Source organism: Pelodiscus sinensis, chromosome 1, assembly GCF_049634645.1.
Source record: "Pelodiscus sinensis isolate JC-2024 chromosome 1, ASM4963464v1, whole genome shotgun sequence".
In the NCBI taxonomy this organism is placed as follows: Eukaryota; Metazoa; Chordata; order Testudines; family Trionychidae; genus Pelodiscus; species Pelodiscus sinensis.
In genome coordinates, this window is record NC_134711.1 from 87,847,155 (window position 1) to 87,863,052 (window position 15,898).

Below are 15,898 nucleotides of genomic sequence, written 5' to 3' on the forward strand. Positions count from 1 at the left end.
GCATGGAAAACCTGCCAGTGCGGCAGGTCTTATGATCCAAGCGATTAGGAACACATCTCTGATAGATATACAATAATTCTGTTCCCCAATGTAGCCAGACACGAACCCCATCTTGTTTCCCTGCCCCCCCAGAGAGCAAGAGAAAGGCAGTCAGCCTTTGATGCCCTGGGAACGCAGGTGTGCTGCCTGTCCCTGACTCTACCATAAACAGAAACCAGACAGTAAATGGGCTAGCTGACGACCTGGGGCCTCCTGTCACCCTGATGGCTAGTACCAGTAATTGACATGCCTGCACTGTCCCAGGAGAGGAATCTTCGCCCATCACATGCCAGAGGTGCCCATTGTCTGCATTTTCCCAGGTGTGAATTATGCTTTGCATCCTTCATGGGAAACTTGGCATCCAAAGCCATTTTTCCTAATTGGCCACTTGAGACCAGGAAGAAGCCTACGTGACCCAAGGGGTATAAAGAGGGGTTTAGTAGTCCACCCCATTTGAGCTCCAATCATCTATACCTGCTGGCAGGTATTGATTGTCTCCTGAGGTCTGTGGGACGCCCAACCTCGCCCTACTTCTTCCCGAGGGATTGAGAGAGAGACACTGGCCACGCCAAGTCTGGAACGCAGGGTAAGAATTATACCTGCTAGGTGTCTATTTTGCATGCATTTAATAAGAGCTCACAGAACCAAAAGGGTTTCATGGTACCTGTAAGTGACTTATTAGTGTAATTTCTGTCCTGTCCTTTGTAGTGACTGTTATCTGTAACATAGTAGTAGCATTTAACAACTAAGTTTACCCTGTAACAATAAAATAGTAACTGTTTAAGCTTTAACCTGACTCCTTCAGTTGCTGTAACAGAACCAAGCACAATTTTAAAAGAACTTCAGCCGGTCATAAGGAACAGATATAGGGAGAGCTTGGGCGTTTTGGATCATGTCGCTTCCAGGGGACAGATTCGTTGGGGCACCTCTCGTACTCCCCAGGCTGCCCGCTGCAAAGGGATTTCTGTATCCTAGCAGCTAAAATCTGAGGTGTTATAAGTTCTCCCTGTAAACTTATTGGGGTGCCCGTCAACCTCCTCCAGGTTGCCCGCTGCAAGGGACCCCGGTCTCAGCAGTTGAAGTCTCGGGTGTATAACACGCACGCACACACTGCCCTGACCGTCGGCTGACACCCAGCAGGCACAAAACCAGAATCCTGTGGAAGTCTTCGGTAGTGTGTCTCAAAAGCACTAGACTAGCTATGTCTAGCACAGTGGTTCTCAACTCGTTTCAGTCCACGGACCATCAAGCCAATCAAAAAATTTTTGTGGACAACCACCTTTGAGACAAAAAAGAGCAGACAATGAACATTTTGGTTTGAAATTTATTTCTTACTAATAGATTTTTGGATTCTCTTCTCACTGACAAGCTTTTCAATGTTTGGAGTGGTACTTGATGATGCACAACGAATATCGCTTTCCACTGCAAGCCGATACCTCTGTTTGGACTTAACGTGCAACAAACACGAAACTCCACTCTCACACCTATAAGTTGATGCAAATGGCAAAAGAAATCTGACTGCGTGTGCTGACAGATTTGGGTAACTCCCGGTTACGCTGGCCCAAAATTTCTCTATGGTAGACTGCTGGTACTCATCTTGAGCCGCAAAATCATTTTTCAGATCCAAGAATTCCTCCTGCAGATCCTCTGGAACACTGTTAACATCTGTTGTAAATGGATTCCTGATGAAAGATAATCCATCCCTTGTCCTGTCCACCTCTGGAAAGTATCAATGGAATTAGTCTCGTAGGTTCCGTAAATGATCGAGAATTTGCGTCCAAATGGCTTCCTTTCCCCCCCAGCATGGCATCCACATATGGAAATTGAACCAAATTATTGCCTTTGACTCTTACGATCCAGAGTTCCAATTTGTCAAGAAAAGCCCTGATGATGCTTTGCTGAGAGAACAGGTTTGCACCTTTCCCTTGCAGCTGAAGATTCAGTTTGTTCAAGATTCCAAAAATATTGACAAGATACGCAAGTTCTAAATTTGAACCCCCAGCTCAGCACATTTTGGAATTCCTCTTCCTTTGAGCCTGGAGAAATAAATCCAACTCCTCTCTCAATTGAAAAACTCTGTTGAGTGTGTTCCCTGCTGATAACCACTGTACAGAAGTGTAGAACAGTTACACATCAAAGTCGGAGCCCATATCCAAGCAAAATCTTTTGAACAGCCTAGTGTCGAGAGCCGATGATTTGATGTGATTCGCCACTTTCACCAACCCTTTGGAAACGACGTTCAGTTGATCAAGCAATGTTTTTTATGCCAAAGCTTCCCTATGAATGAAGCAATGAACTCCAGTTACCATTGGACCGTGCTGTTTCACCAGCGTTTGGAAGCCCTATCTTGAGCCCAGATGGCAGGTGCATCATCAGTGGTGACACTCACAAGATTTACTCAATCCCAGACCATGTGCTTCAAAGAAATGAACAATTTCCATCACATCCTCAGCCTTTGTGGTGGTATCAAGAGTTACAAAAAAGAAACTGGTCTTTGAAGTCTCCCTCAACCACGTATCGTGCGAATAACAATAGCTGGAGAGCACAATGCGATGTCGGTCGATTTATCCAATTGTATGGCAAACAATGGAGACTTCTTTATTTCATCCACAACTTGTTCACTGATGTTCTGTGATATCTCATTTATCCGTCTAGATACTGTGTCATTAGAGAGAGATATATCATTTAGCTTCCTTGCTGCTTCCTTGCCAAGAACAAGCCACACCATCTCTCTTGCACAGGGGAGTACAAGTTGCTGTACAATGGTATGAGGCTTCTTGGCCTGTGCAACTTTGTATGCAATAATGTAGGAAGCACGCACTGCATTGCTTGTCTTATTGTAGAATGCACTTGTTGAGTCGAGGCGTTGCCATTTCAGACCTGATAACTGCCGCTCAAAATAATCTTCATCCTTCTGCAACACGTTGGGGTGACACTTTTTGAGATGGAGTTTCAGCTTAGCCGGCTTCATTGAGTCATTCCCCAAGACTTTGAAACAAATGACACATTGTAGCAAATCCACGCCTTCTTTTTCTTGACAAGTGAAGCTGAATTTAATGTAGTCCTCTGAATACTTGCGCTTGACATTTCTTCCTGTCGTTGCCAATATAAACAAACTACACCACACCTGTAAAACAGCACGTGTAGCACAGGACAAACGACACAGCAACCGCTCAGCATGACGGCAGCAGCTACACTTATGCTCAGAGCCTCAGATGGAAGTTACTGGCAGCACAACGCGGTTGCGTCCTAGGTGATACTATGGATGACGCGCCGCGTGCTTGTGAACACGACGTAAAACAGCCTAACAGTCTGCTCACACCGTGTCACTTTGGACAATGTTTCTGTGGACCACCGAAAGTCACCATGGACCACCAGTTCTATCACAACCACAGGTCTAGCACAAAAATTTCAAGTTTGGTAATCTGTGGCATTTATGGCATGTAAGATATTTGTCAGTCTTCTAGAGCTTACAAAGAAACCACTGAACAGTGTGAGGCAGCAGCTTCATAATGCCATGTGACTATGAAATTCTTTAAGCAATTCTTTACATGCTGGAGCATTTTTCCTGCGAAGTATGCATTTAATTTCTCCGTGTACTTATGAGATAATAGCTTCTTCTCTAAGACACTGGAGATGTTTGCCAAGTCAGTGATTTTGTAGTAGACAGTTGCAATACCATATGGAGTCTTTTCTGATATTTTTAATTTCTTTGCATATAATGCAGACACGGAGTGGACTTTATTGCAGACCCATTATTTTCTCTGTAGCCTCATAATGAAGTGTTCAGCCAAATCTTGAGAGTACTTAACAGGTTCTTAGCTGTCATACCATCTATGATTGCTATGCTGAAAGGCCTCTGTTAGCATGAGGCACCACCAATCACATTGTCAGTAGATCCTGCCTTAGGAAGACCATATAAGATGTGCGTTAGCTTACTATTGTCTGGCGCACATGCAGTTCTCCATGATGTTTAATCATCAATTGTGGTACTACAGAGGACTCATACTTTCCCAAAATCTCCCCTAGATCAAGATTACACTGAGATCTGGACATCTCAGGTGACAAGCAGTCGGGGGGGACAGATCAGATTTCTCCAGAGATTCAGCTACCACCACGCCACAGAGGGTAAGGACATTGAAATTATGATTCTGTAGCGGGGGGGGTTTATGCATCAAATGACACCTCCCTTATCTTCTATCATGAATTTGCTCATGGAATTACACTTGCTCCCAGACTAATAGGAAGATTGTGAGAGACAGGAGTATAAACTGAATCTGATCAGTAGTTTCTCAACTACAAGGCCCTTCCTCTCCTTCATAGAATACAGGCAGTCCCCGGGTTACGTACAAGATAGGGACTGTAGGTTTGTTCTTAAGTTGAATTTGTATGTAAGTCGGAACTGGTACATATTGTAGGGGAAACTCTAGCCAAAATTTCTCCAGAGCTCAGTTTTATTCTCCCACATCTCACTTCCCTCAGTCCTTTACTCTCAAGCTGAGGTGTCTGCTAAGAAAAGCCGCTTTGCGTCTCCCTGGTCTGCTGGGAGGGGGGCGCTAGCTTTGCGTCTCCCTGGTCTGCTGGGGGGAAGCAGCTAGTGCGGGGTTGCCTCACCCTGTTTGTAAGTAGGGATCCGATGTAAGTCGGATCCATGTAACCTGGGGACTGCCTGTATTAGAACTGGAACAGACCTTAAGAGGTGACCAAGTCCAATCCTCTGCTGTCGTGGCAGGACCAGGCACAGTCTAGATCACCTCTGATAGAGGTCTGTCTAACCTGCTCTTAAGTATCTCCAGTGATGGAGATTCCACAACCTCCCTAGGCAATTTATTCCAGTGTTTCACCACCTTGACAGTTAAGTTTTTCCTAATGTTCAACCTTAACCTCCCTTGCTGCAATTTAAGCCCATTGCTTCTTGTCCTATCATCAGAGGTCAAAGAGAACAATTTTTCTCCCTCCTCGTAACACTCTTTTAGGTACTTCAAAACAGCTATCGTATCCCATCTCAATCATCTCTAAACTAAACAAGCCCAGTTCTTTCAGTCTTCACTGACAGGTCATGTTTTCTAGACCTTTAATCATTTTTGTTTGAACCTTCTTCAATTTCTCCACGTCTTTCCTGCAATAGGATTTAACATTCCACTCAATTCCATTTTGATCAGAAGCATAACTAACAAAGTGTATTCACACTAGGTGTGCAAAGTGGAATGACCTTGATCTCTTACAATACCTCTTCATCATTCTTCTCTTCTGCCTTGAGGGTAACACACTTTAGGTGTCTGACTGCTTAGAATATACATGGATTTAATGGGCAGAATAGGGCACTGAAACAGACAACCTCATTCTCCAGGAGCAGTTTAGTTTCTGGAAGTTGGGTGTTTAGAGTCTCCTGCTGAGTGAATGAAGGGATGTGTAAACAAAACTGGAATGTGGGAGAAATGTCACATCATGGTTTTGTTTTAAATTTTTGTTTTTATCCCACAGTTCTGCCCCTGGAGAAGGTAGAAGCTTCCCTTTTCACCTCTTTAGGAATCTAAGCACTGTATATTTGTTAAATGCCTGAGTATTGTATGCTAGATGGGTTAATATAAATGCCACACTTCTACTAGTAATAGTGCATTTATAACCAGGTTCCACAAGTAATTACTCTCTGCCTTGACAGGGACTCTGTGTTACTAAATATTCTGTTCTGATTTTTCAAGTGAGGAGAGACATTCACTTGCTTTAAGTATATTTATTAACAATCAGATGATATCTATAGTTACACTTAAGCAGAAGGACACATGCTGTTAAGAATAGCAACTAATGATTTCACCACTTCCTTTAAATACAAGGAAAAACAATCAAGCAGATACTGGGTCATTTACTCCTGAAGAGAGGCTGAGGCATCGTGGTGGAACAGGAATGCTGACAAGAAAGAGGGGAATGAGTGCGGAGCAATTTACATCAAGGTCAAACAGCTGTTAAGTAAAGACACTTCCAGGTAGATTATTTAAGGCAGTTGGCATAATACACAGGCTAGTATGTGTGATACTGCTGCCCTCTAGTGTGAGAACTGCACTAGAGAATGATAAATTCCACTGCTAAGGCCTGTATTTTGAGATTTGTATACATTTACCACTGTGAAGGGGTGGGTGGCTTTGTCATTTGGCCTGATGATGACTGTCATCCCATACTTTTGGAATTCTCACCATCCTTGCACAAGCGAGACTGGTGACTTCTCTAATGGTTTCTTAATAGTTAATAGCTCTCATGTCTGGAGCCTTCCACTCACTATTTCACAAGCAGAACAGTTGGAGAAAGACGCCCTTCATATTGCTGATCATAGGATAAGGGAATACTGCTCCATGACTCAAGAGGTGGAAAGATGGGAGGTTAGTAACAGGTGAAGTCGTCCATGCAGGAGTCTCTACCTTAAAATGTATTATATGGGCTTTTAAGTTTGTTGCTAATTTACATACATATTGATGGAAGAATCAAGCTGGGGTATTCCTAGATGCAAAGTGCATTCAGATTTCTTTGTTGCCTTTGATACGTTTTTATTTTCCTATATGTGTTTATGTTCCTATATTCATGTGGTTGACTTTTCTTGATTTTTTTTCTTCACTTTCAACTCTGATTGGAAGTTTAAAGTCAGTGATTCAGTGCCGGGTCTTCATGCTGGTGGAAGGGTTTAGGAGCCCAGGCATGTTGCTTCCTTACCAGCCAGCTTCTTTATAGGCATTGTTCAGGCGAGTGCAGATTTCATTGGTCACCTTTTCAAAGGAAGCCTTGCAGTCTCCACCATATTTCTCCTCCATCAGTTGCAAGATAATGTCACAGATTACCTAAAGAAAAATGTGGGGAGGGAAAGAGGAAGACAGTGTGAACTCCCTCCATGCAATCTGTGAATAAGAATATGGGTGCTTCCTAATAGAAAAGTTGTATGTGACTTGAGGAGGGGAGGAAAGGGGGGACAGAAACAGTTTTGCAATGTGTAGCGTCCAAAAAGGGTAATAAAAACGAGCTGTTGGAAATCTTACTCTATACCATTCCCATGGTTTGTGTAAATCTATCCCATATCTGATGGATTAATTTTGGCCAAGCTTGTGTATATATAGTCATAAGAGCATATGAATTGTCATATAAATCAGCGGTCCATCTAGTCCATTATCCTGTCTGTGACCAGTATTAGGCCATGTCTTCACTATTTTGGTCTGTATTGCTTATATAACTCAGGGGTGTGAAAAACGTACTTCTGAGCAACATATATTAGACCAAGAGAAGCACTGGTGTGGACAATGCCATGTTGGTAAGAGAGCTGCTTCTACTCACATAACTATAGCCACTCATGGAGGTAGTTTTATTATGACAATGGGAGAGCTTGGTCCTGTCAGAATAGAGTGGCTAGATGAGCAATTTCTTAGCAGCAAAGCTACATTGGTACAGCTGTGCCACTGTAAACTCTCTAGTGTAGAAATGGTCTTAGACGTTTCAACATAAGGTGCAAGAAATCATGTACTGAACAATTATGGATTAACCTGCCCCGAAGGCAAGCTTTCTCCTAATACTCCTTGTTTACTAGATGTATTATGCACTGAAATAATGATGGTCTGTGTCTTCTTAAATACATTATGTAATCTCATTACAATACTAACCTACTTCCCAAGCATGTTTTGAGATTTAATTAATGCTACCAAAATGCTTTGAAGATTAAAAGTTCTATGTACATTCTATATGGTACTATATTACAAGCCTGGGTAATGTGATGTGAGCAGACAGACATTAGTAGGAAAGGACATTAGTAGCAACACATTTGTCAGTTCTAATTATCCCCTTTCAGCAGCCCCAAATGCATAACCCTCATCAAAGCCAGTTGACATCTGTCTCTCAGAAAAGACATGCATCCCATGTCATCATGGTACATGGGAGGGGAGAAGTCAGCTGACTCACCCTGAAGTTCTTGGGGTCAATCTTGAGCTGCGTGGCATGTTTCTTGCCCAATGGGTTCACTATCCCAAGGAAAGCATCAGTGCTGTCAAGGTGTTGGACCAAGTCGTTGATGGCGGTGAGGACCTTCTTACCATGACTCCTGATCTGATCTGACTGTTCCATTTCTTCAGCTGTGCCCATCCCTTTAAAGTGGGTGAAGTAGGACTTGGTGTCTGGGTGTTCTGTAAACATTCTGCAGTGGATCAGAGAAGAAACAGGAGAGGAACACAAAATAGTTGACACATTTTCTTCTCCCCAATGAGCTCTTGAGCACTGAGGCATTGACACTGGTATAGGTTAATGTATAAGACAGTAGCTTATGGACTACTTTGACTTCTCTCCCTACCTGTAGTCATCACATGCCCTCTTTTCTGGGTCAGCTCTGGTTTTCTCTGGCCTTCCTTCCCAGTAAGTCAAAAGCAGATCCCTGCTAGCTCTGACCACTATCCTGTAAGGCTACGTCTAGACTGGCATGATTTTCCACAAATGCTTTTAACGGAAAAGTTTTCCGTTAAAAGCATTTGCGGAAAAGAGCATCTAGATTGGCACGGATGCTTTTCCGCAAAAGCACTTTTTGCAGAAAAGCGTCCGAGCCTATCTAGACATGCTTTTGTGCAAAGACGCCCTGATTGCCATTTTCGCGATCGGGGCTTTTTTGCACAAAACAAATCTGCACTGTCTACACTGGCCCTCTTGTGCAAAAGCTTTTGCGCAAAAGGATTTTTGCCCGAACAGGAGCAGCATAGTATTTCTGCAAGAAGCACTGATTTCTTACATGAGATCGTCGGTGTTTCTTGCGGAAATTCAAGCGGCCAGTGTAGACAGCTGGCAAGTTTTTCCGCAAAAGCAGCTACTTTTGCGGAAAAAATTGCCTGTCTAGACACAGCCTAATAGTCTGCCACTGCTCCCCTCAGCTGCCTCCAGGATTTTTTTCTTGTTAACTACACCTTAAAACTTGTTCTGGCTGCTCCCAGCCAGATGCCTACTGACCATAGCTTGAACATACCGAATACTCACAGCCTGCCTGTCTTATTTTCCTAGCTAGTTTCACTCGTGGTTTAACAAAATTTTGTAACAGAAAATTCCTCTGGAATGTGTAGCTTAGAGGGATGTTCATCTTCCGTACCTGGATTAAAATCCTAACTTGTCCAGTTTGCCTACTTAAATGGATGTTTTATAAAACAAATTACAAAAAAAAAAAACACCCCACACTGAAATCCACTGGAAATTGGGGCTTTGGTCCCACCAAGGATGTTGCAAGAGGCCAAGCAGATGTAAACTCAAGTGGTAGGCTCCTTCCCCTGCTGTAAATGCATGAATAGATGGAGGGAATGTGTTGCATAGACTTTAGCCAACTCTATTCAGGGAAGGCCCAGATTGGAGTTTGCAACTTGCTTTCAGGTGGATTTTCACTTAAGTATTGGGTATCATTAGCATCATTAATTCAAAAGATAGTTTAGGCTGAAGTTACCTGTGAAGGAAATGAGGCTCCTTTCTACAGTCCCATCCTAGCCTTAGTGGCATCTTGGAAAATCATTTAAGAATGCAATATTTCCCTCACTGGACTAAACTAATAATCTATTTAGTATGGTTATAGAAAGTGCCAACTAAGATTCCCTGAGCAGAAGGGCTTATGGTTTAAAGGGGCCAAGTTAATAAAATACAGAAATGACATTAAAGGGGTCATTGTAGTTGAAATGCCTCACAGAATAGCTGAGGTTGAGTGTGGATATATGCAGTGAGCTATTACTCTAAAAATGGCATTGTGTGATTCTACATTTGTGACTGTGACCATCCTATCATTTCATAAATATAGATTTTTCTGCCCCAAACTTCCAGCCCTGCAAATGTAGCCAAGGAGCTGAGCCTACAGCCAGAACTCCTGGCTTGTGCCTCATCACCAGTTTAAAAACAAAATCCATCTGCATCAAATGTTAATCAGCACTTCTGCAGCTACTGCATGAAAAGGAATCCAACTCATTCTCCAAGAGCTGTCTTGACTCAGTACAGCTAGCAGTAATAAAAAGTGCTAAATCTTTTACAGTAAATTACCACAGGGAGCAAATCTGTTGAATTGATGCAGGGCTGTGTTTTATATTCACTTTTCTGACCGTATTTGTACTTTATAATATTCTAGGATGGAGAGCAGAAGAGCTTTATGTAAATTTACTGTGGTTGATATAGAATTAGAAATGGCATGAGAGGAAGAAGGAGTGAGTGAAAGAGACACCAGAAAAAGTAAGGAGTCCCACTTGGGCAGATCCATGGTAGGGTTATAAGTGTGGACAAAAGGTAGAGATGTAAATTCCAGCTGAGTTAGGGTGCATCTACATTGCAGGCCTTAACTCGAAATAAGCTGCGCAAATTGAGCTCTGTCAATTGCACAGCTTATTTCGAAATAAAGGGAACGTCTACACAGCACTTATTTCAAAACAGAGCACTCTTCCTCCGACTTCCCTTACTCCTCGTACAATGAAGGTTACAGGAGTCGGAATAAGAAGTCCTCTAGCTTGACAGTATTTTGACACTATTTCGAAATAACTGCCTGTTGCATTGTCATGGCTTCTTCCCCACTCCGGCACAATAAATGCAGGATTGGGGGCCAGCAAAAGTACCCCAAAACCTTATCTACCAGGCTTTGGTATAAAACTTCCCCCAAAATCTTAACCTAGATTTTGGGGATAAAATCTCCGCTGCCACCACCCAAATATTAATAAAGCAACCAGGGAGAGACTACTTGGGAAATCTCACCCCTAAAGTACAAACCAGGACACAAAAATTAACCAGGTTAATAAAAAGAAAAAAGAGAGAACTTTTATTATCACCACAATATTCCTGTTGCAAGCATAATAACTAGATGGAAAAGTAACAAAATAATATACTCATGGAGAAACTCCATGGGCCTAGAACTTAGTTACAAAGGAAAGCCAAAACATCAGATCCTATTTCCCAGACCATAAAATAATAAAACCTAACGGATTTATCTAAACTTTACCCTACTTACAGAAAGTGAAGAATTGTTTCTTGGGGAGAGGGAGAGAGAGAGAGAGAGAGAGAGACAGACATGTCTGTCTCCTTCAGAATCTGGAGGGAACTACCAGAAAGGAGGGAAAAACCAAAAATTCCTTTGTCCCAGTTTGAAATTCCTACCTACATTCCCATTGGCCACTCCACCTGACTAGGTGTAGTTAACCTCTTAGTCTCCAGGCTGCCAGCCATCTCTCATGATTATGATGTGTAGACACAGATTAAGTTATTTCGGAATAGCGCTAGTTATTTTGAAATAGTGTTGCCCTGTAGGTGAATAAGCTTGAATTTTTGGGAAGGAGTGAAGCAAGTGTTAAGATTTTAGAGAAGAGATCCAGGGCAACAAGACTAGAAATAAAGCTATTACTTATGTTAGAGGAGATTAGTAGCGAGAACAATTTATTTGGAATGAAATAGTTGAAAGACTGGAGAGGGGAAAGGAGAATTGGAAGAGAAGTTTAGAGGACACAGAAGTAAACAATAAAGGAATTTAGAGGGACATAGCATTCTGTTCCTGATTCTGTGTCAGATTTGTATGTGGCCTAAGGGTAGTCAGTTAACTTTCTGTTTTGTCTGTCCCATTGTTAGCTGCTTATCGGATAGAATGAAGAAGAGTGTCTTGCTAACTGGCCCTCTCTTTTATACACTTCTTTCCAGGTGAAATAGTTGTTTCTTTACACATTTCCAACCCACTTCTCTGGACTCCTGTATCACTTTTATATCTCTGTACCTCTTTTGTCTTATCTATTTCCCACTGAGCGGAGGTATCCAGAACTAATGATGTTACAAGGTAAGGAACTGTGCAAAGTCCACAGAACAAGTTCCTAGCATGTAGTTCCATCTGTCTCTTTTCCTCCCCAACTTGACCAGCAACGGAATGGGATCTTTTTTTACCTGACCAGCACAGTTGTCCCATTGTCTTCAGCATTGGCATACATCTTCTCCCAGGCCCCACGAGCCCTTTGCACTTCTGCTTCAGAGAACGCCATAGCAAGAAAGATGTTGAGAAAAGCACAGTGAGATGAGAGAGGACGGGTAGGAAGTTGCAGATAGTGTGATTTGTGCTCTTGCTCTCTGTTTCAGAGCTCTCTATATATTGCCCTAGGGATTTAATGGCTTTTGAAAGGACCCTTTGTTTCTACTTCAGTCAGTCACATTTCTGCAGGTTTTAGTGCTGTCTAATCACCTCTAATCAGGAAAGGAGGTTACCATATGGAGAGGGAGGGATAGCCTTCTCCCTCTGAAGGCACGGAACCATACAGAGAAGAGGTCTTGTTGTGAAGGGAGAAGAGTTGGGAATCCAGAGGGCAAGGATGGGGTTTGGGTTTTTTCAGCCATGGCAGGGTGCCTTTTAGTATCACAGTTCCAAGGTCAATAACACCTTTGATCACTCTCAGTATCTCTGTGGCTACTTTTCCAAGTGATGAGCCCAGCACCTGCATGTCTTTCAATGGGCACCTGAGATTCACCCCATCCTTAGGATGGGTCTCCAGGCTACAACACACCTCTTACCAATCACGTTTCCTCAGATGGTCCAGTTGGGTTTGGGACTTGTCTGGGAGAGGAGGGTCAGTGTCTCCCCAGCAGTAACTGCCTTTGAGCAGTCTCAGCTTCAGGGCTCAGGCTTTTAGCCCGACCATCGCTTTCTGTTTCCTTTCCCCCTCCTGGATTCTCACCACCACCACTTGGGGTTCCTAGTGAGTCTGCTGAACAGAGCCTGGTGGGGACAAACTTGCAAAGGACTTGATAACTGTAATAAGCATTGGTGATGGGGCTACCTACCATTATCAACCTTGGGTTCCTGCAGACCAGCAAACCCCACCCAGGACTGAGTTTACTTTTGGCACCCATACATCAGATAGCATGGTGGCAATCACATAGACAGGCACACATACTGTCAATGAATCATAGATATCTCCCATGTTCTTCACAGTGGGTCAATGGAGCTATACTGATCCCATTCTAGTGTATCCCTGACCTGCCAACTCCACCCCATAGCATCTGCCACTGTCAGAACAGTGACCACCTAGTGCCTTTGGGGATGTAGACAAGACGCTGTTGTAGTTTTTTGTGGGTGGAGCATCCCATGCTGGCAACTCTTACAAGAAGAGGACTTTTGTCAACTCATCCATTGTGGAAAACTAGCATCTGAATCAAACTCCTTTAATCTGGCCATGAGAGCCAGATTCCCCTCTTGGCCCTTCCTAGCACAAGCCCTCCAATTTGAGAAATACAGAGTCCCTGTGATCCCAATCTGAACATTTATTTTTCCTATGATGTTCCAGATCCTTTGAAGACTTGTTATTGTGATGACCATCTTGCAGTGAGAGAGTTGTACATGTAGCTCTGGAGCTCTTTGCTCTTGGTGTTTGTTTAATGAGAGAGGGCTACTGTTCTCCTAGGCACCAGAGTCCTGACTTCCCAGAACTTCTGCTTTTCCAGTGTTCAGCTCCCTCACACAGCTCTGGTAATTCACCTTCACTCTGCCTGGCAGCTTTTCCAGGCCTGCTCCTCAATACCTTTTCTTCTAATGCTCCTGCCATTCCAGTCCTTGGTGGCTCCTGAGCTGAGCAAATAGGGTATGTCTACACTTGCACCCTTTTTTGAGAGAGGGATGCAAATGAAGACATTTGAAATTGCAAATGAAGCCGCGATTTAAATATCCTTCACTTCATTTGCATAATTGCGTTATGGTGCTATTTCGAAATAACATGCTGTTAAGACACAGTTATTTCGAGAGAAAACCCTTCTCTCAAAATAACTGGTAATCCTCATTGTATGAGGAATAAGGGTTATTTAGAGAGAAGGATTTTCTCTCGAAATAACCATGTCTTAACAGCGTCTGTTATTTCAAAATAGTGCTATTTTGAAATAGCGCCATAAATTGATTATGCAAATGAAGCATGGGATATTTAAATCCCGGCTTAATTTGCAAATTTGAATGTCTTCATTTGCATCCCTCTCTCGAAAGAGGGTGCAAGTGTAGACATACCCACACAGGTTAGACCATGTCGTAGGTCTGCAGTATTGGCAGAACATCTGCTGGAGTCTAGGCTCAAATTCCCTGACTCTTTCCATTTGTGACCTTCACCTCCATCTTTGCTGGCACGACCTTAGAAGTTCAGGGTGCCACTGCTTGAACCCACTGCACCCCAATGCACTATGTAATTCTAGCCCAATAGGAAATTAACAGCACTACAGAACCAGTACATACGTGCTTTTTCCCTTTCACTAACCCTAATCCTGTTGGTTTACAGTAATGATCCTCCTCACATGGCTGCCTAAGAGGTTTGAAAGAAAGAAAGAAAAAAAATGATGAGCATGCGACAGCACAATCTGGTTAAGGTAAGTGAGAGACGACCGAGGGAGAGACAGAAAAGCGTCTGATAGAAGCCTCATGTGATGTGGTAGAGGACAGAGAGTAATTATTCTTATTTGTCACTTAGGGCAAACAGGATACAAAGGGGCTTAAGCTGCTGCACGGATAATTCAGGTTAAACACTAGAGCTATGTCTAGACTGGCATAATTTTCCGGAAATGCTTTTAATGGAAAAGAGTGTCTAGATTGGCACCGACGCTTTTCCGCAAAAGCACTTTTTGCGGAAAAGCGTCCATGGCCAATCTAGATGCGCTTTTGCGCAAAAAAGTCCCGATCGGCTTTTTTGCGGAAAACAAATCTCAGCTGTCTACACTGGCCCTTTTGCACAAAAGTTTTGCGCAAAAGGGACTTTATGCTGCTCCCGTTCAGGCAAGTATTTCTGCAAAAAGCACTGATTTCTTATAGTAGGAAGTCAGTGCTTTTGTGGAAATTCAAGCTGCCAGTGTAGGCAGCTGGCAAGTTTTTCCGGGAAAGCAGCTGATTTTCTGGAAAAACTGGCCAGTCTAGACACAGCCTAGGTGAACTTTTTTTAATGAGGAAAAGTTCAAGGCACAAAAATGCTGTGGCAGGAGGTAGAGGAAACTGTTTCTGGAGCTATTTAAACAAGGGACAAAATCCCATTTATAAGGGAAGATACAAGGGAAGAAAGGAATTGATTCACCATGATAGCAAGCAAGGTGCTTCAGTATGTCAGGTGTAAGCATCTGGCATCATAAACAAAAAGAAACAGTAGTTCCAAACACACAGCCAGCAGCCTTAGTGTAGACGGATCTAGATACTACAGTGATCATTAGTACTTACCAACAGAGACTAAAGGTGCATAATGAACCAAGGAACCAGGGTCCCAGTACTGAGGCTGTTGCTGTACAGCTCTGGGGCTCATTCATTTTACATGTTGCACAGAGTTTTCCTCCATCGTCTGCATCTGCCTGTGTAAATTCATGCCAGCTCAATTCCATTGGAGTGGAAGGGGGCACAGGTCACAGGTCTCTTCAGCGCTAGTCCAGACTTGTCCATCTACATCAGTGGATGTCAGCACACTGTGAGGTGAAGAACTCCTCTGTCCTGCAAGTGTCTCTCGTGTACATCTATAGGATATGGAGGGGAGCATGTGTGGAAATTGGTGTACAAGGCAAAGGGAGATGATGTGTGTAAGGGTGGGGATCTTCTGTGGGGAGGAGAGTTGTTTCTGTACTAGGAAGAGTTTGTATATGTATGGGAGTACAGATAAGTGAACTGGAGGCTGTGTGTATAGTAGATATAGAGAGGGTGGAAAGGTGAGGGACTATTTGGTTTGCTATGTCTAAGGGATAGGAAGGAATATGTTTGTGTTGCATAAGTAATGAGGGAGGGCTCTAGGACGCTATAGATTTTCTCAATGACTCCTCTGAAAGTGAAAACCCCTTCTTGCTCCTAACTCCAACAAAGAACAGATTTAAGATAGAGCCTTAAGAATGGGGACTTCTGTTTTCTTGTACTAAA

The 15,898-nt window shown here is 43.1% G+C and overlaps 1 protein-coding gene across 4 annotated transcripts; it reads right to left on the reverse strand.

Moving 5' to 3' along the window:
* Positions 1-6,030: 6,030 nt before the first annotated feature.
* LOC102463658 (cytoglobin-1-like) lies at positions 6,031-13,654 on the reverse strand. Of its 4 annotated transcripts, none has more exons than XM_075935604.1 (4): positions 12,550-13,654; positions 11,932-12,007; positions 7,972-8,203; positions 6,031-6,866 (listed from the first exon to the last, which is right to left on the reverse strand). In XM_075935604.1, exons 2-4 carry the CDS (start codon positions 11,973-11,975, stop codon positions 6,738-6,740), a joined length of 405 nt encoding a protein of 134 aa, XP_075791719.1. In that variant the 5' UTR covers positions 11,976-12,007; positions 12,550-13,654; the 3' UTR covers positions 6,031-6,737. The 4 variants fall into 4 exon arrangements, with proteins under 4 accessions (XP_075791719.1, XP_075791712.1, XP_075791695.1 ...); XM_075935597.1 differs by having other exon boundaries at positions 12,543-13,654; XM_075935580.1 differs by lacking the exon at positions 12,550-13,654 and having other exon boundaries at positions 11,932-12,522.
* Between the last annotated feature and the right edge of the window lie 2,244 nt (positions 13,655-15,898).